This window comes from Nuphar pumila, chromosome 2 (genome assembly GCF_984573655.1).
Source record: "Nuphar pumila chromosome 2, dmNupPumi1.hap1.1, whole genome shotgun sequence".
In the NCBI taxonomy this organism is placed as follows: Eukaryota; Viridiplantae; Streptophyta; class Magnoliopsida; order Nymphaeales; family Nymphaeaceae; genus Nuphar; species Nuphar pumila.
In genome coordinates, this window is record NC_143250.1 from 103,613,345 (window position 1) to 103,632,674 (window position 19,330).

At 40.2% G+C, this 19,330-nt stretch overlaps 1 protein-coding gene across 2 annotated transcripts; it reads left to right on the plus strand.

Annotated features, from left to right (window-relative positions):
• The first annotated feature begins 2,312 nt into the window (after positions 1 to 2,312).
• On the plus strand, positions 2,313 to 17,634 carry LOC149846495 (putative hexosyltransferase MUCI70). Of its 2 annotated transcripts, none has more exons than XM_089996371.1 (8): positions 2,313 to 2,437; positions 3,436 to 3,530; positions 3,622 to 3,801; positions 11,589 to 11,660; positions 11,764 to 11,963; positions 16,057 to 16,472; positions 16,729 to 16,913; positions 16,998 to 17,634. In XM_089996371.1, exons 2-8 carry the CDS (start codon positions 3,449 to 3,451, stop codon positions 17,369 to 17,371), a joined length of 1,509 nt encoding a protein of 502 aa, XP_089852497.1. In that variant the 5' UTR covers positions 2,313 to 2,437; positions 3,436 to 3,448; the 3' UTR covers positions 17,372 to 17,634. The 2 variants fall into 2 exon arrangements, with proteins under 2 accessions (XP_089852497.1, XP_089852495.1); XM_089996369.1 differs by lacking the exon at positions 2,313 to 2,437 and adding an exon at positions 2,583 to 2,673.
• Positions 17,635 to 19,330: the final 1,696 nt, after the last annotated feature.

Here is a 19,330-nt window from a genome sequence, read left to right on the forward strand (position 1 = left end):
CAAACAAAAAGTGAGAAGTGCCTCTTGCTCCTTCATATATATAGGCTTTCAAAGGGAGGAGACAAGATAAAGGGCTTACCTTGCTTAAGAGAGATGGAGGGATGAGGAGAGCCAAGCCCTCTACCCCACAAAACGTGAATTCAAAAAAGAGTCTCCTTACATCAAAATGGTAAGGACAAGGGTGGTCAAAACCATAGGAATGGTTTTTCAAAAATGAAAACCTTTCCTTGGGAACCAAAGTGCTTCCTTGGGATCCATGGAGGGTCTCTTGGGACCGCCTCCACACAAGTCTTTAGTCCTCCTCTAGGGGTGTCGACCTCCCTAAAAGGGCCAAAAAAATATATTATATTTATATTTATATTTATTATTATTATTATTTGTTTAATTAAAGACTTTCTCAATTACAAATAATTTCATGCTAGTACATTGGGTCCATACCCAATTCAAGAATAATATAATAATGATAATTAATAATTATTTAATTATCACATGGCTAATACTTTGCTTATTTTATTTTTTATTCTCATTCTCTTCTAAGCACAATTAATTAACCTTAACAGAGTAGTAATCTAGGTCAAGTTAAATAACATAATTGGCACATAAAACCAATTAAAAAGAAAACCCCAAAAATTTACTTGAAAACAAATTATGAACAAGCCAAGTAAACCTTGAATAAGTCAATATTTAAATCACACAAGGCAAATTTTTGCCAGAAGCAATACATATATATTGGTCTGAAAATATCAACTCCAAAAAAAATCCCAAAAAAATTTATGGGTTTTACAAAAGACCTTTGAAAATCTCGATTCATGCTACCAAACATATTTGGTTGGTGTATATATATATATATATATATATATATATATATATATATATATATATATATATATATATATATAGAGAGAGAGAGAGAGAGAGAGAGAGAGAGAGAGAGAGGTTGGTAGCTGCTTAATCCTTAGCAACTCAATCTTAAGTCAATTGTGTTGATCCAATGGCCCACATCAAATGTATTTAAAAAGGCAAAAGTTGTCTCCTCTCCCTCTCCTTCTCGTTGTCATCGTTGTGTGCCCTCTCCCGTTATTGCAACCTCCCTGTCTCATCTACCTCTCCCTCTCGTTCTCCCTCTCCTTATATCTATCATTGAGATTCACATGATAGCTCACGAACGTCTTACTCTATATATGTGAATGTCCCCACACATTTTTGGACCTCTTTGATGAACGATTACTTAAAAGAGATTCATATATAGCAGCTGGTGAATGTCGTACTATATATGAGAATGTCACCATACATTTGTGGATCTCCTTGACGATCAGTTACTTGAAGAAGATTCATATTATAGTGCACTAAGTTTAAGAGATTCACTAATGCAAAGGATAAAAATATTATAAAAAAGAGCCATTTGCAAATTTGTACATAGAGTAGATTTTTATTTCGAGAAACATGTAATTTTTTCTCATACAGTACAATCATTTTGCTCCAAGATCATAGACCTAACCTGCTGTACTTACGGTTACTGTCCTGGTGGGGTAAAACTCTAAAGGCTTACCCGTCGGCCCCATGGAGTCATCATGCTTTAGCTTGTGTAAGAGTGACACCTGTAAAATTTGAACCTAGACCACCCACACTTAGCAGCCAAGGCCCCCATCCCACTAGGCTAAACCCCTTGAGGCAATCTCTTGTCAGAAGGGAATAACATTACGGGCTGGTTATTGTTATCAAAGACTAGTTTTTCATGAAAGACAGAAGGAAAGAGCAACTCCTAGTAGAAGTGCATTCCCAATTCCATGCAAAATTCTTAATCCAAACACTACATACAAACTCCAACCAGGCTGAATTGTCGACCTCATTTCCAAATCGTTTCCACACATCCACAATATCATCCATATCTTCCTACCCTTCTCTGGGATTTCATTGATGCACGTTGTTTTAAACCACATTAGTAATTTAGTGAATGCCATATATATATATATATTACATCATTAATTTAGTGAATGACATTTAACTCCCTGAAATCCACTTGTATGTAAGATTTTTCGACTACTCAAAAAAATCAACGGTTGACAAAACACAAAATTTTGTGATTTAAAAATTATATTTTTTTGTTGAAAAAAATACGGTTCAAAAGCAATTCATATTATGGGTGCGTTTGGATATATAGAGGAGAAAGCTGAGGGATGAGGATTCTCAAGTCTTGCTAAGCCAATTACCCAAACAAGATATGGAGAATTCTCAATCTATGCAATTTCTTAACTTTTGAATTACCACCTCCTTAGGTGGTATTTCTTTTTCTTGGAAATCGAGAGCCTTCGTGTTTTTCCCTCTAATCGGGCTCCTGCCGTCCCCTCCATCGCCACCCCCATCGAACTCGTCGAGGAGCACGGAAGCAACTCGCCGGAGGCCACTACGTCAGCGAGCCACCGGCTGGCGGCCAGAGGTCAGTCCTCTCTCTCTCTCTCAGAACCAGAATTTGGGCGACCAACCGTCCTTCACTCTGTCTCTCGTATTTGGTTTTGGATCCGTTTGGTTTTAAGGCAAAAAAAGAGAATGTTCGAAGGCGCCGTGAATTCCACGGTGCTAACCCCCTCCCCGTTTCAGATCTAATAGAAGATGAAGGAAGTTCTCCAACTTCCCTCTTCGTAGTTTCCTCTCAACGTTTCCCTTCGGATCGAGGTAACCTTTCCCCTTTTGCGTTTCTTCTTGTCAATGATTTCGTCTCAAATCTTCCTTTCTTCTTCTTCTCGAGATTTTCGTTGATACTTCAACGAGCTCGGGAATGCTCAGATCTGCTTCTCCAAGACGCGGTTCTCGCTTTTTTTCGTTGTTTAAGTTGTTTGTTGCTTCTAAATCTTGTAGAATTCTCAAAACTGGTGTTATTTCTTACATTTGCTAGACATTTGCCCTTATTTGAAGGCAGTGTCAGCTTGATTTGAGGGTGTCCTGGTTTTTGTTTGAAATGTCGGTGTCTTTTTGTCTTGTTTTTCTCGTATAAACTGGTGGAGGAGTTTGCTTTGCTTCCAGAATGAAGATTCCTATTGTATGGTTAATGATCGTCATCATGTTTTTTAGTGGTTGTTTGTTTCTTAAATGTTTGTGTAATTATACAATTGTGAGCGATCTGAATAGTTTGATGAGCAATTGTATTATCAGTCACGAAGTGACGAACTTCCCTGTTTCTTCACCTTTCTAATTACTAATTTTTTATTTATTTCTTTTCAGCCTTGAGCTGTTATGATTTTATAATCTACAACTTTGCCATGCAATGAGTATAGAGAAAAATAAAATGTTGTGTAATGCCATTTACAGATTCAAGAATATTAGCTCATGACTCATGCGTGTGTTTGTGCGTGCACACACACGCGATCAGAGTTAGCTCTAATACAATTCCCTCTTTGACTCAGGCATAAGGTGATCTGATTTTCTAATTTGCATCAGGAATTGGGGAATAATGGATAGGGACATAGATCGTGCATCCTCTTTAAGAGCAATCCGTAGAATAGAAAGGAGTAATCATAGTCAAAAAATAGGAGGTAAACATATATTTTCTGTTTCTTTGCTTTCTAATGAAGGCAGTCCTTTGGTTTATATATATTTTTTGATCACGCATTTTGCTGCATCTAGATGCTGAAGATGGACTCCTTTCTTCGGAAAGGACCTTTCAAGAATCTCCACTGAAGCCTGTTTGGAAGAAGAATTTCATAAGAGTGGTTCTTGTGGCAGGAATTTTGTGGATATTATTCATGCTCATTGTGTTATTATTTCAAGTCTGGTCATGCCAATTGCCTGTGGCTTCATTTTCAGGTGTGCTTTTGGAATTGTCCAATCTAAATTGTTCTATGATTTTTTATGAGGCATTCAGAATCAGAGTTTATCAGCAACGACAAAAGTGGCAGTTTGTCTTCTATTGGTTGTTTGTTAACATGATTTCTGATAGAGTCATATGCCAAATACTCTGTGTTAGTTTTTTATGACTTGCATTGATAAATGTATTATTTTTGTGGTTGGTATGTTTCACTTTTAATATTTTAGTGAAAAATCAAATGTATTATAGATAGCATTGGTGTCTGAAAATTTCCAGTACATAGATATACACATGCATGCACACACATACATTACATTACAGATGGAAACCTATGTCACACGGACTCGGCTCCAAGGTCGCCGCACCCGCGTCGACACGCACCGACACGGGTGCGGACACGGGTGCGGCTCGGACTCGGTCAACCCGACCCTGGGTGCGGTCAACGCACCCAGGGTCATTTTGGTCCATTTTTTGGATTTTTTTTTTTTTGAATTTTTTTTTTAAAATTTTCTGGGCTACAGTTGTAAGGAAAAAAACCCATCACAACTAAAAAACCTGTACACTTTCAAGTTTTAAGTACAGAATGGGCACAACTCAAGTTTTTGTGTTTTTTTCCTGTATGAAGAAAGTGAATTATTACAGTGTATGAAGAAAGTGCCCAAAAGTGAATTATTCCTGTATGAAGAAAGTGTACAGAATGCCTTCACAACTCATCACCTGTCCCCTAATGGGCACAACTTTGACCGAGTCTTATATATATATATTTTATTTTATTTTTAATATATATATAGCCGAGTCCCCGTGTCCAAAATTTTTGAAATTGCGCCGCACCCGTGTCGCACCCGCACCCGCACCCGCACCCGCACCCATGTGACATAGATGGAAACCTGGTTGAGTTGCAGATGTGTCATAAGCAGGAAGGGATAGTTTTGACAGTAAAAGCATTTAGGAAGCCCAAAATGTTTGCCGAGTTTCAACTAAAGGTTTCAGTGGTCTGAGTGGAGCCTTACCCACATCAAAAACTCACTGGTAGTTGGGATTCTGCATGTAGGTGCTGAGATGGGGAAAGGGACACGCCTATCTGTTTGCAACTTGTCATTCTACCTGTTTACGTAGGCTTTGAACCTGGGCAAGTATGTCTGATGAATCATATGTTGCTTTCAGAAAGATGGTCTTACTTGCAAAGGATGTAGACCAGTGGTGGGTGAGTCATCAAATCAAAATATAAGGTCCCTCCTAATTTTTGTGGTCTTAAAAGAACTTATACAGGGATTTGTGGATTCTATTCTGTGTTGCTGGTTGTTGGGTTCTTCGCTTTCATGGATGACGCTTGATGATGGAACATTCCACTGCTTACAGGGTCCCTGGTTAATGGCCATCCTCTGATTCACTGGTTTGGAATATTTTTATAGAGATTCTAATTCTTTGGTAAAGAATTCTTTTCTAGCAAGGATACTTGGTGGATCACCCTTCACCATGTACTCAGAGACAATGAATTAAGAGATGGGAGAAGTTGGTGCTTCGTTTAGAAGGCAGCAGGCTATCTATGAACAAGGAGAAGGTGCCATTTGTAAATGAGACTTCTTGGTGAAGTCTTGCCATTTGTTTATGATAAATAAATCCTTCTGTGACTGGCTCCTCTTTCTAAGAGAATTATTTAGGACATAGGACCAATTGCTTGGGCCCAAAAGTTGCATGCTGCTATCTAGCCATAAACTTCTCCTCATTTGAGAGAGTGCAAGGTGAAGAGTAATAGAGTATCATCTGATGCCTGCTGAGCTCTTTGCTTACAAAATGCCAAATCTGTTTTTATGTGCATTTGATGCTTTCCCTTTCTTTTGCAACTTATTCCAGTTGGCACAATTGTATAAAGAAAATACGTCATCTAGGACATTGTGTTTCCCATAGCTTATATATGGATGAGATTTTTTTCTTTTGTGTGTGACGCTTGTGAATTGATTATTTGTCTGCAAAAGATGGTTATTGACAAGGTGGTTCTTTACAAAGCTATATATGATATGCTATGTCACATGGGTGCGGGTGCGGGCGCGGGGATTCGGCACTTCCAAAAAACCTGGGTGCGGGGGTGCGGCAGGGGCAAAAATGTAAATTTTTTTTTATATATATATAATTTTGAAGTTTTAACAGTTTAACATTTAACAGTAAACATTGTCATAAACTCATAATATGATTCATCATGCATGCAGTATATCAACCTAAATATCAAATTATCAATCAAATAAGTAAAGCAATTACATAAATCGACCTAAATATCAATCAAATAAGTATTGCATAAAAGAACTAAATTACATACCAAAAGTATATCCTGATGAAGTAATGGATGCTAATAATTTTCTTCTTCATCATCAAATGCATCATTAGAAGGAATACTGGGCTCAGCTAAATCCATGTTTGTTACGTTGAATTCATGTTCTCCCTCGAAGTTACACTCTTCTGGGTTTACATCCCAAAATTTGGATGTTCCTTGTCTGCATTATAAACCCAATTTGAAAATGATAAATACAATACAAGTATATTTAAATGAAAACTAAGAAATAATCAAATAACTAAGAGAGCAAATTAGTACCTGTATTCATCATTGCTTCGCGAAAGTAATCGAAGATTTGAATGAACATATACTAAATCCTCTGCACGCTTGCTGGTGAGTTTGTTTCTCTTCATGTTGTGGATTTGAGAATATGTGCTCCAATTTCTTTCACAACAAGATGAACTAGCAGACTGCGATAACAATCTTAATGCAAGACGTTGCAGAAGAGGTGTTTCTGATCCAAATGTTGGCCACCATGTGATAGGATCTATATTATCTTCTTTTCTCGCGAATAATGCCGGTGCATATAATATCGAAGATGAAAATTTTTCAAACTCTTGTGTGACTTGATGGAGAAGATATGCTTCTAGAAAAAGTCTTGTCATACACATATTTCTATGTCTTGATAGCTCTGGGTCTAAATTTGGAGGGACAAGACCAATACCACCAGCCCGCTACTTATTTGCATAATATTTTGGATTAAGAGAATGTGCCATGCAATGCAAAGGAGTGTTGCTTTTATCCCATCTTCTGACTAAAATTGAATGAATATGATTAAAAAAATTTGAATCATCCAATGCAGGATTTTTTTCTTCATGCATGAAAACTATAGTTTGTATTTTTTCAATCATATTATCCCACATTTCATAAACTCTGTGAAACGTGGGCTCATTCTTATCAACTTCTCTTAACATTTCCCAAATAGGTTGCTTAAATTGAAGGAAGTATACCACTCCGTCCTAAAACTCATCATCAAGAATGAATTTCTTAATTTCTTGAGCCTTCATATCATCATCAGCACGATAGAATGTCCAATTTTCATCAGTCACCATGTTAATCAAAGCATTCTTCACTCTTTTAATCCTCTTCATCATTACAATGATGGACGCAAAACGTGTTTCAGCGACCTTCAACAATTTCAAATCAGAATGCCTATTAAATATAGCATTAGCACGATGGTGGTTAACAACAAAATTCATAATGCTTTTGACATTTCTTTCTAAATCTTTAATCCATGAACATAAAGCATATGCTTGTGAATTTTCTTCTTCTTTGGGGTTGCATATGCTCTTTAGGGCTAGATTTAAGCTGTGTGCTACACAGGGAGTCCAAAAAATATGAGGGTACTCACTCTCCAAACTCAATGCTGCACTTTTACAAACTGGAGTGTTGTCTGTAATGATTTGTACCATTTTCTGATCACCCACTTCTATAAACAATCCCTTCAAATACTCTGCATTTTTATATTCCCCAGATGCATCAACTGCTTTCAAGAATATTGGGCCACTAAGCGAACAAGCAATGAAATTGATTAATGGACGCCTTTGAATATCTGTCCATCCATCAGACACAATAGAAACTCTATTTTGCTCCCATGAATATTTTTTAATTTCTAGCAACCTCTCCACATTTGCCCTCTCTTCTGCAAGAAGTGTTGTTCGTATTTTTTCTGAACTTGGAGGCACATAACCACTCAAATTACAATTTGCCAAGGATGTTACTAAATCCTTCCAATAAGGATTTCTAGCCGCATTAAATGGGAGTGAACCAGAATAAAAATACCTCCCAACTTTTCTATCCAATTCTTCTCTTCCATATGTATTGAATGCTGCTTGTATCGTTCCTCTACCTCCTACATTGACTTTTCTTTTTTTTTTCAGCATCTTCTTGGTGGCTTGCAAATGGCACACTAACTGCAGAAGAATCGGCCATTGCCTTTCTCTTCTCATATTCTTCTTGTATTTTCTTGTATTGTCTTCGCATTGCCTCATCAACTTTTCTGCAAGCTGAAATGCCATGTCCTGGTATCTTCAACAAATGAGCCTTCACTCTTGTGTAAGACCCAACAAAATCTTTTTCGCAGAGCTTGCATCGAAATCTCTTGTTTCCACCACCTCCTTCTCCAGTTTTTGCAAGTTTATCTACATATACCCATAGTGGCCCCACATCATCAATCTCACTGCAACTATAAACAAAACTAGCAGCAGAACTCACATGTTGGGATGAGGATGACGCAAGTCCTTTCCCTTTATCCGTCATTTTTATCCTGAAAACACAAAAAAAAATACATTACAATTTTCAAATCAATTCGAAAACATAGGGAGAAGGGGGGGCTCAGCCCCTCCCCTGCCAACCCAACAAGAGAGCGAGAGCGAGGGGGGCTCGGCCCCTCCCCTGCTGAAAACAGAGGGAGCAGGGGGGGGGGGGGCTCAGCCCCTACCCTGCCGACCCAAAAAAAAAATAGACGGGGGAGGGGCTCGGCCCCTCCCCTGCCGACCCAAAAAAAAAAAATAGATGGGGGAGGGGCTCGGCCCCTCCCCTGTCGACCCAAAAAAAAAACAAACAGATGGGGGAGGGGCTCGACCCCTCCCCTATCGACCCAAAAAATAAAACAGATGGGGGAGGGGCTCGGCCCCTCCCCTGTCGACCCAAAAAATGAAACAGATGGGGGAGGGGCTCGGCCCCTCCCCTGTCGACCCAAAAAAAACAACAGATGGGGGAGGGGCTCGGCCCATCCCCTGTCGACCCCAAAAAAGAAAACAGATGGGGGAGGGGCTCGGCCCCTCCCCTGTCGACCCAAAAAATAAAAAACAGATGGGGGAGGGGCTCGGCCCCTCCCCTGTCGACCCAAAAAATAAAACAGATGGGGGAGGGGCTTAGCCCCTCCCTTGTCGACCCAAAAAAAACAACAGATGGCCCCTCCCCTGTCGACCCAAAAAAACCCCCTCCTGTGCCGAAAAACGAGGGTGCAGGGGGGGCTCAGCCCCTCCCCTGCCGACCCAACAAGAGACCGACAGAGGGGGTGGGGGGGTGCTCGGCCCCTCCCCTGCCGACCCAAGAAGAGAGTGAGAGAGGGTGCATACCTGCGAAAGGAGAGGAGGAGCCGAGAGGAGGAGCCTGGGAGGCGGAGCTGGGGTGGCGGAGTTGGGAGAGAGCTCGAGCTTAGGGGGAGAGAGAGGAGAGATTAGGGCAAATTTTTGTTTTTGCCCTAATCCTCCTTTTCATCGGGGATTTTTTTTTTACGCCCAAATCGTGGACAAAAATGTCCCTGGGTGCGTTGACCCCACCCAGGGTCGTGTTGACCGCACCCAGGGTCGTGTTGACCGCACCCGGTGCCGCACCCGCACGCGCACCCGCGTCGCGTCGCGTCGACGCGGGTGCGGCATATGTTTTGCCGAGTCCCTGTGACATAGATGATATGTAAGGGACATAATAAAGGTTTTCCATTGATGCATCAAAAAACATCACTTTAGTTGGCATGTTCAGCATGAAATTCAGATGGAACTCATATTCCATTATTTTTGTCTAATGTGGAAGTTCTTGGATCTCTGATTTTTTTCATAAGTGGTTTTTTAGCAAGTTTTTCTTCTCTTCAATCTTAAATTATTAAACTGCGGCTTCTTCAAAGTTCTCTTTTATGTGACTAGGTATAACTACTTGCCACCAAGTCTTCTCTTACCTTAGTAAATGTTTTCTTTCCTTCAAAGCTACAAAAATGCATATATATATATATATATATATATATATATATATATATATATATATATATATATATATATATATATATATATATATATATATATATATATATATATATATATAGATAGATAGATACCTACGCCCTTTAAGGATGTGGTGCATAATTGCTGATCTATCCTGGTCCATGCTCGGCTGCTGCTTAGCCTCTCTATCAAGCTGAAGAGACTAAAAGTTCATCTACGAACCTGGAATAAAAGATTTTTGGAGATCTTTTCAAAATCTCTATCAAGTAGGGATGGCAGTGGACCGGGGCGGGGGACAAGGTCTCCACCCCCGGCCCATTTCAAAATCCGAACCTCCATCCCCGTTTCATGTCCTCCATCCTCGGTCCAAATGGGGGCGAGGCGGGGCCTGATTTCCCCTTGGTCTATAGTCATCCCTTAAAGGATTGGGGACGGGGCGAGGCAAGGCAGGGATTAGGACGGGGACAGGGTGGGGTGGGGGAAAACGTAATTCCATCCCCGCACGGGGATAGATTTTAAACTTCATCCCCGTTTCATGCCCTTCATCCCTGGTCCAAACGGGGTGAGGCAAGGGGGGGGGGGGGGGGGGCGTTGTCCCCCGTTCCACTGCCATCCCTGCTCTCAAGCTGAGGTTGGGATGAAGTCCTCAAGTGCAAGTGCCAGAACAATCATGAACTCTGCCTGCCTGTCAGAGCAAAATCTAGCACCCCTTGAGAATGCAAGAAAACCCTTAGTGGAGTTACATATGAAAGAAAACATTTTCTGGTGCTTATTTTTATCTTAAAGGAGATCTTCTATTCTTTTGCACGGAGTGTTTATTTCTTTGTTTCATCCTCTCATTAATAATTTGATTCTTTATAGATTATAAAGGTAGATAGAAACCACGCTCGTAAGTAGTCCTAGAAAGATTGGCCTGCCTGCCATCCAAACCAGAATAGATAGAGTTGATTGGAAGAACCTGCTAATGGAGGAAGAAGACTCCCTAGGGATAGGAGACATTGGGCTGAAGAGTAAGCCGAAAAAGGCCATGTATAATCCTGCATAATCCTGAATGTTCTCAGTTCTGGTACGTGTACAAAATGTGACAATGCAAGCAAAAGTCAAAGATTCATGGAGATATAAAACATATAAGGAAAGAATGCCTGCATATCCATCATTTGAGTCTCATTATGAACTCCCAATAAATAATTTTACATATTCGATTTGATGACCTTACCTGAATAAGAAAATCATCCTTGATTAACCAACTCGTCAGTCTGATAACAGCTCCCACTAAAATGCAATTTTTTCTTTTATCATGTACTGTAAATATTCTCAAATGACCAAATGATAGAAATGTCTCTCTTTTCTGAAATATAATATGCATGTATGTTTGTAAAATGAGATTTATGCCTTTAAATAATATTAAACATGTTGGTCTGAATTGGTACTGGTATTGGCTTCTCAGATGGTGTAGATTTTTAGGGATAATCCTTAATCCCTTTTGTTGTTTATTATGAATCTATCTGTCTAAAACATTTATCATTGCTATACTGCTGCCTAAGCTGTGTAAAAAGCCACAACAAAAAACAGTGGTTTGTACATGTTCAGATTGTGTCTTTGTTTGAGAAGGTCCCATATTCTTTAGTTGTTCTCGTATTAACCTTTACATGTAGTTTTTGTGTTAGGTTTCTGTACTTCAGTTGAATACCATCCTGCTGATTGTTAGTCTTGTATCTCCCTTTTTTGTCTGCAGGTCTATGTGGAAGAGATGGCCAAGTATATCACCTGTTGGATACTATTGGACTTATACAAAAGTCAGCACATCGTAAGATTGATCATCTTATGGACTCTCCATTTGTAGCCCATTTCCATATCATGGTTCTTCTGGTCTTATTCTTATAATCTTATTGTATTGGTAACATGGATAGGTTGTCCTATTCCTCTTGCCGATGATCCCAATGCAGTTGCCATTCCGGGGAAGCAGAATTATGAGGAAATTCCCAAAAAGCTGTCTTATTTTCTGGTAGATGAACTTGTAGACTCTAATCCTCAGTCCCAACCATTATTTGGAGGACATCAAACCTGGAAACAAAGGAATGAATCATTTAAACTGAATGCGACCATGAAGGTAATTAATAGAAGGATGGTCTAATTGCTTCTTTGTTTCACTTAATTTTATGTTGGCATTTATCTCTTGAATTAATGTATGAGTTTGAAAGTCATAGCTTATCTCTGCTCTGTTTTATTCTGCAACTTGCTGCAGAAGCAACTATTAGTAAGTCTAGTTCCGATATTCTATGCTCTGCAATATTTTCTGTTTTTTTTTTCTATTAATTTATCTTTGCCCTGTTTTATGTTTTGAACATTTTCCCATCTTATGCCACTGTGATGGCAAACACGGAGATTGTTACTGTTGTCAATTTCTTATAGACCTTCTTTCCACTGCCTTGTTACATATGGTAGCAAAAATGTGTACTCAAGATACACAGGCTAAAAGTATCTTTTATGGTGACGATTGTGCTAGCCAAAGATGTCATTCATATAATATATAATGTTCTGACTGACAGAAATATCTTGATCATTGTCACATTAGTCATGACATGAGATGTCCACATCTTACTATTGGATACTATGGAACGACGATAGGTGTACCTTGGTAGTGGGTTGATCCTATTCTTCTCTTTGTTTCACCTTTGCTTCCTCAGGGCATCCTGATCCTCCATCCATGCATGTAGCAAGAGGTTGCGAAGGACAAACATGTATAAGATACCATTCATTGTTTTTCAATCTGCTCTGCGTACATTATAACTTCTAGAAAGGTGACGACTGTCTTCTTGTTTTTTTGTTGTAAGAATTTTATAAAGTTTTGTCCCTTGAAGGTCCCGTACATATTTTATGCAATGGAGTTAGTTTAGGTTCAAATTAAAAGAGAATTGCATGATTTCACCGCAAATTGGTTGGTTCTCCTTTAAAAATCTTTAGCCCCATGTACTCTTTGGTTGGGTGTTTCAAACCTAAACCTTGCGATCCTTTTGACCTCTACGGGAGTTAAACTAGAGTTGCCAGTCAAGGAAGCGGGAGCGAGAAGCGATTCGGGAAGTAGAAACGGGAAGAGAGACACTTCTAAAATTTTAGGAAGTGGAAAGCACTGGACGACTTAGAAGCGAACTAAGAATCATCTCAGAATTGAGAAGGGAAGCGAACCAGAAATGAAGAGGGAAGCGACCTAAGATTTGAGTGGGAAGCGAATAGGAATCAAGTTTTCCCGATATTGGGAACAAAAATTTGTTAAAGGCTCCAAGGCCCTCAAAAAAAGAAAATTCACTTCCTGATATTGGGAAGCGAGTGGGAAACGAGCGGGAAGCGAAATGGAAAGCATGCTTCCCATTTAAAAGGGTTGCTTCCCCACACATTTTGCTCTTTTGAAATGCATTTTGGGAAAGCGTGCTTACCCGAGTCCTATAGCGTTTCCGGTAACCCTGAGTTAAACATTAATTATCATAATCAACACTATAACTTTTATGAATCTCTGTAAATGCCTGTGTGCTGCATTTGGCTAGTCTCCTGCAACTCGTCATAAGATGCGTCTTCCAGCCAAGGATCCTTCCAAATGGTAAATAGTTGTCTTTTGCTAACTTATCACCAATAATTCCAGAAATATGTAGGCTGACAATTGGCCCAGCCTGTCTAAAAAAACATAGATGCATCCTGGATAGTCTTTCCAATCTTGAGGAAGATTCAAATCAGGATGTTCGGCTCAAATAACCTTGATACCCATGTGGCTATTAATGCTTTATCTATTGCACTGAATCTTCTAATGCTAAGGCTGTAGAGAGAGAGAAAGTACCTGTCTCTTCTTCCTTTCGGTTGAGAGTGAGCAAGAGACATAGAGAGAGGGAGAGTGAGAGACAGCGAGAGGGAGAGCGGGAGATGAGAGAGACAGCGAGAGAGAAAGAGGGAGAGCGAGAGAGACGAGGGGAGTGCCCTAAACCCTCAGGTCTCCCCTCATTTTGGGTCACCTGAGGTGTGTGTCGCCATGAGCTGTATGCCTCATAGCTTATGAGGCGCATGTCTCAGGGCATTTACACCTTTTCAGCATGCCTCAAGGGGCCTCGCCTTGCGGCGAGGTGCACTTTTTATGCCTTGAAGTGCGCTTTTCACAACATTGCTCCTATTCTTTACTACCACCCGCATTCTGTTAGATATCAATGTACTCTTTCGAGTATTTTCATGACTAGTAAAACCATATTTCTTCCATGGAACTGTTCTGATCTATGTCACAGGGACTCGGCAAAACAGATGCCGCACCCGCGTCGACGTGACGCGGGTGCGGGTGCGGTCAACACGACCCTGGGTGTGGTCAACGCACCCAGGGTCATTTTTGTCCACTGTTTGGGCGTAAAAAAAAAAATTTCCCCGATGAAAAGGAGGATCAGGGCAATTTTTTTTTTGCCCTAATCTCTCCTCTCTCTCCCCCTGAGCTCGAGCTCTCTCCCATCGCCGCCCCAGGCTCCGCCTCTCGGCTCATCCTCTCCTTTCGCAGGTATGTACCCTCTCTCACTCTCTTCTTGGGTTGGAAGGGGAGGGGCCGAGTACCCCCTTCCCTTCTCGCTCTCTTGTTGGGTCGACAGGGAAGGGGCCAAGCCCCCCCCCCCCCCCCCCTCTCTCGGTCTCTTGTTGGGTCGGCAAGGGAGGGGCTGAGCCCCCCCTGCTCCCTCGTTTTTCGGCACAGGAGGGGCCGAGCCCCTCCCCCATCTGGCTTTTTTTTTTTGGGTCGACAAGGGAGGGGCCGAGCCCCTCTCCCAACTGGCTCTTTTTTTGGGTCGACAGGCCCCATCTGGCTTTTTTTTTGGGTCGATAGGGGAGGGGCCGAGCCCCTCCCCCATCTGGCTCTTTTTTTGGGTCGACAGGGGAGGGGCCGAGCCCCTCCCCCATCTGCATTCACCATCCATGCTCTTATCCACTACTCTGTGTGAATGTTTTTTGTTATAGAAACAAAATATCATATTAAATATGATACTCTCTGTGGATGAACAATCACGGGTTTAGCGGTAGAGACCTTCTGATGCCTTATCTCTGTATGTTGGTGTGTATGTATATCTGCTGCTTCATGAGATGGGTTCATTAGAGAAGTTCTTAATATCTTTTCCTTCCAATTATTCTTGTTTCCAATATGATGCCTTATCCTCAATTTGCTTTTGATAATGGAACTGTCTAATGGGGGAGGTTTATGTGTGGAACTTCCGTTTTCTTGAAGAGTTTATGGCTGAACTGATGGGGTCATTCCTACCTTTCACTGTAATAGAAAAGGTAGAAGAGACTGAATGGCAGTAAGCCAAAGGGTTGCAATATAGCATCAGTAAGGGGCTTGGTTTTAGGTTGTTTTTGAGTGGTGGATTCAATCAGTGGTTCTTGAGAAAAGTAATAAGAATACTTACACAGAGGAATCATTGAATACAAGAGACATATCCAATCAAGTTGTTGGGGACAGGGCTAAGGTGCTACCTCTCCTATATGGTGAACTTTGCTGGGGATATCTTTGGGCATATACTATGTCACATGGGTGCGGATATATATATTCAAAATTATATATATATATATATATATATATATATTTTTTTTTTTTACATATTTGCCCCTGCCGCACCCCCGCACCCGGGTTTTTTGGAAGTGCCACATCCCCGCACCCGCACCCGCACCCGCACCCATGTGACATAAGTTCTGATCACCGTGAATGGAATAAAAAGAAGTCTTAGTTCATAACTCATCAAGAAATCACCTGATATATAATCAAGTATTAATCGCTCAAAAAGTTAATACTGGAGAAACACATCAATGGATTGAATGTGTAACAGTATAAATTGATGAGTCATTGAGTTGTCCAATATGAAAAATGCACACTATGAAGCTTGAGCAAGGACATATACATTTGTAAAAGGTGAGTGCATATGGACTTGGAAATTTAATTAAAAACCGTATAAACTTGATCACAAGACTAACATGATTATTATTTCACATTTGAATTCACTATGCACGAGACGTGACCATAATTTCGCTCTTCTACTAACCTCGATTAACCAATCTTCATATGAAGCATGAACTACATATTGAATCCTGTTTTCTTTCTTCTTTCTTAAGATTAACTTGATGACGCCTTGGCTGTTACAGTTAGATTTTAAATGCACAATGATGATTTTGGTTCTACTCATTCTTTACTTCAGGTGCATTGTGGCTTCATAATAAATGGAGGTGCGGAGATGGATCCTGTAGACATTGAGTTTGTTAAGAGATGTAAATATGTTGTTGCCTCTGGCATATTTGATGGGTATGATACACCCCATCAACCTTCGAATATCAGTAGACGGTCACAGAAGCTCTTTTGTTTTCTTATGGTCATTGATGAGATAACCCTTGATCGTGTTAGTGCAAGTGGCAACATCACAGAGGGCAGTGATGGGGGCAAGTGGGTTGGTATTTGGCGTCTTGTGACGCTTCACAAGCCCCCTTATGATGAACCAAGAAGGAATGGGAAGGTCCCAAAGATTTTAACACACAGGTTGTTTCCTCAGGCACAATATAGTATTTGGATCGATGGGAAAATGGAGCTTGTAGTTGACCCCTTGCTCATTTTGGAAAGGTCTGTAAGCAATTGTATAAATTTTTGCAGTAAAAATTGATCTATTGTTTCTTTAGGTGCATGAAAGCCTCACCCGTTTCACAGGAAAAGTCAAACTGCAAATTCTTGATTTTATCATTTTTTTCTTTATGAGGATCTTAGGCAACATCTTTCAAAACATAATTTATTGTTTTTCTTGTGATCTTGTGTGAGTTTGTTTATTTTTTCTGTTTTCCCCCTTGTTTTGCCTTACGAAGTCTGTTTCAACAAGTTTCAGGTATCTGTGGCGTGGAGGTTATACTTTTGCAATAGCTCGTCATAAGCATCATAAGAGTATATATGAGGAAGCTGATGCCAACAAAAGAAGGAAGCGCTATGCTCGGCCACTTATTGATCTACACATGAAAATTTATGTGTACGAAGGGATGGAACGGTGGAGTCCCAAGAAGAAAACTGTCGGTGGTAAGTTCAAATGATTGATGTGTTTGCCCCATTTCCCTCCCATTCTGTTGTGATGAAATTCAAATCTTTGTTCCTGCATTACAGATGTTCCTGAAGGCGCCATCATCATACGGGAGCATACACCATTAAACAATCTGTTCTGCTGCTTGTGGTTTAATGAGGTGAATCTTTTCACTCCAAGGGACCAGCTAAGTTTTGGTTATGTTGTTTACAGGTTAGGGGACTCTTTCAAGTTTTATATGTTCCCCAATTGTGAATACAATTCCTTGTTCATATTGCACAAGCACACGAGAGAGCATTCTTCCAAGATTGAGTGGGTGAAATCCTTGGATGAATTCAAAGGAAATAATAGCGGGTTGAGAGAAACTAGGGGAGGGTTGGGCCTATGGACTCCTTACCCTGGAAACTTGGATTCAGTTGAACTTCCCCCTGTTACAAGGGTTTCAGAGCAGTCATGACAGAAAGAAATTGTGCTTTTAATTTTCTATTCTGCTGATCTTCATGCAATTGATGGTCAAAAATATTTGGCGGTGCAAACCCGGCAGCCAGTAGCCAAGTTGGTACTTATAATCTGCATTATTGTGCTTCATCTTTTAGATGAGATGTCATTGAGGAGCTCAAGAAATCCGAGTCCTAAGCCTACCAAAATATCCATTTTCACACATTTGAGTTACTTTCTTGATAAGTGGAATCTATATCTTGTACCATAATATCATATGTTTGCAAATGTAGCCTCAATTACCTTCAAAACTTCTACTTATCATTTATTCAAAAAAGAAAAGAAAAACTGGCCAATATTTAGCTTCAAGTGCCTGCATAAGCTATTTAATTATTTTCTTGGCATTCATAAATGAATTCATCTTATCCTTTGTTTAAGAAATAATCTTGGACATTTTAGTCATTTTATTTGACTCATCCATGGCAGGGGTCTGCATTGGGCTGGCCTGGCCTGGCCGGGCCCAGCCCAGCCCCGTTTAGAACTCGGCCCAGTTCTTATTTGAATAACAACCCATGACCCAGCCCAATGGGTCAATGTTTTGTTGGTCGGTCCAACCTGGCCCAAACCCATTTTTGAATGAAGTTCATAAATTATATTTTATAATATCAAAAGCAATGAATTAAATGAAATATTAATATATTCATCTAATTATCTTTCTGTTTCTCATATAATCAATGCAACTAATTAGTGAAAAGATAAGGTGCAATATGATTGCACAAATATTTGTGCATTAAGCTCCTGATCACCCTCCATCTTGGGGACAGTGCCTGTCAGGTGTGAGACCCAAAACCTTGTGGAGGGTGTGATCGGGTGCTTAAATTTTTATGCAATCATGTTGCACCCGATCCAGACTCAACTAATTCGGTAAATAGTAATAGTTCCCAAGTTACTATGTAAAGACACGGCCCCGGCCTATGTATATAATCAGTCGGGTTTCGGCTCGGTAGCTAATGGGTCAGGGCTTAAAACCTTGACCCAAAGCCGGCCCATAGTGCGCCAGGTGGGTTTGGTGCCCCCATTGTCTACTCCTAATCCATGGTCAACTGTTTGATTTTAGGTTCAAGCATGTGTTTGTGAGAAACGTGGAAAACACGTGGTTGTTATTTCCTTATTATTTTATTTAAGAATTTCTTTTTCATTATTGGTAGTTATTTTACTAGGGATGGATAAATTAGAGCTTCTTTGTTTACATAAAAGGCCGAAGTAGGCTGATGACCGTCATTGAGATTTTGTATATTGACGGCATAGTGGCAGAGATGTCAAGCTTTTTCTGGGTCCCACAATTGATCTTTTGGGTCTACGTGTCACTTTGGCAGCTTCATCAAGATCCTTTCCCTTCCGGCCATCGACTGAACATCATTCTCTATTTGGCTTCAAACTTGTCCCACCTCTCCATACTTTGTTCAAAATCTGACCGCTAACTTTCACATGACCTGGAGATAAAAATTTGAATTTGGACCTATCAAAATCTCATCCCAAACTTATGTCAATTAATAGGATTTTATCCTATATCCGTTTCCATTTAGTTGCATTTGGTAAGCCAAAACCATATCCCATTATAATTGGATGTGGTTATGGTTTTGATTTTTTGCTACTGAATCCACCAAATATATGAATTAGAATCCATTTACATGTAAAAAAGCGGGTCTGGTATGAGCTTTTCTCAAATCCGAATTCGAAACTGTTTAGCCAACATCTGATTAGTCGAACATCCCTACAAACTTTTTAAACCTGTGATTCATACCCCAAGTTGGAACTCAACCTTGAAAAGACTTTGATCTTGGAGGCAGCATTGGATGAACAAGGCTCAAATACTCTAACGCAGATTTTACTTCATAGTCGGATCCAAATTTATCCTCCCCCTCAAAGGCAACTTTCATCTTGGTCAAACTACAGAATAAGCCAGTGCTCAAAGCTA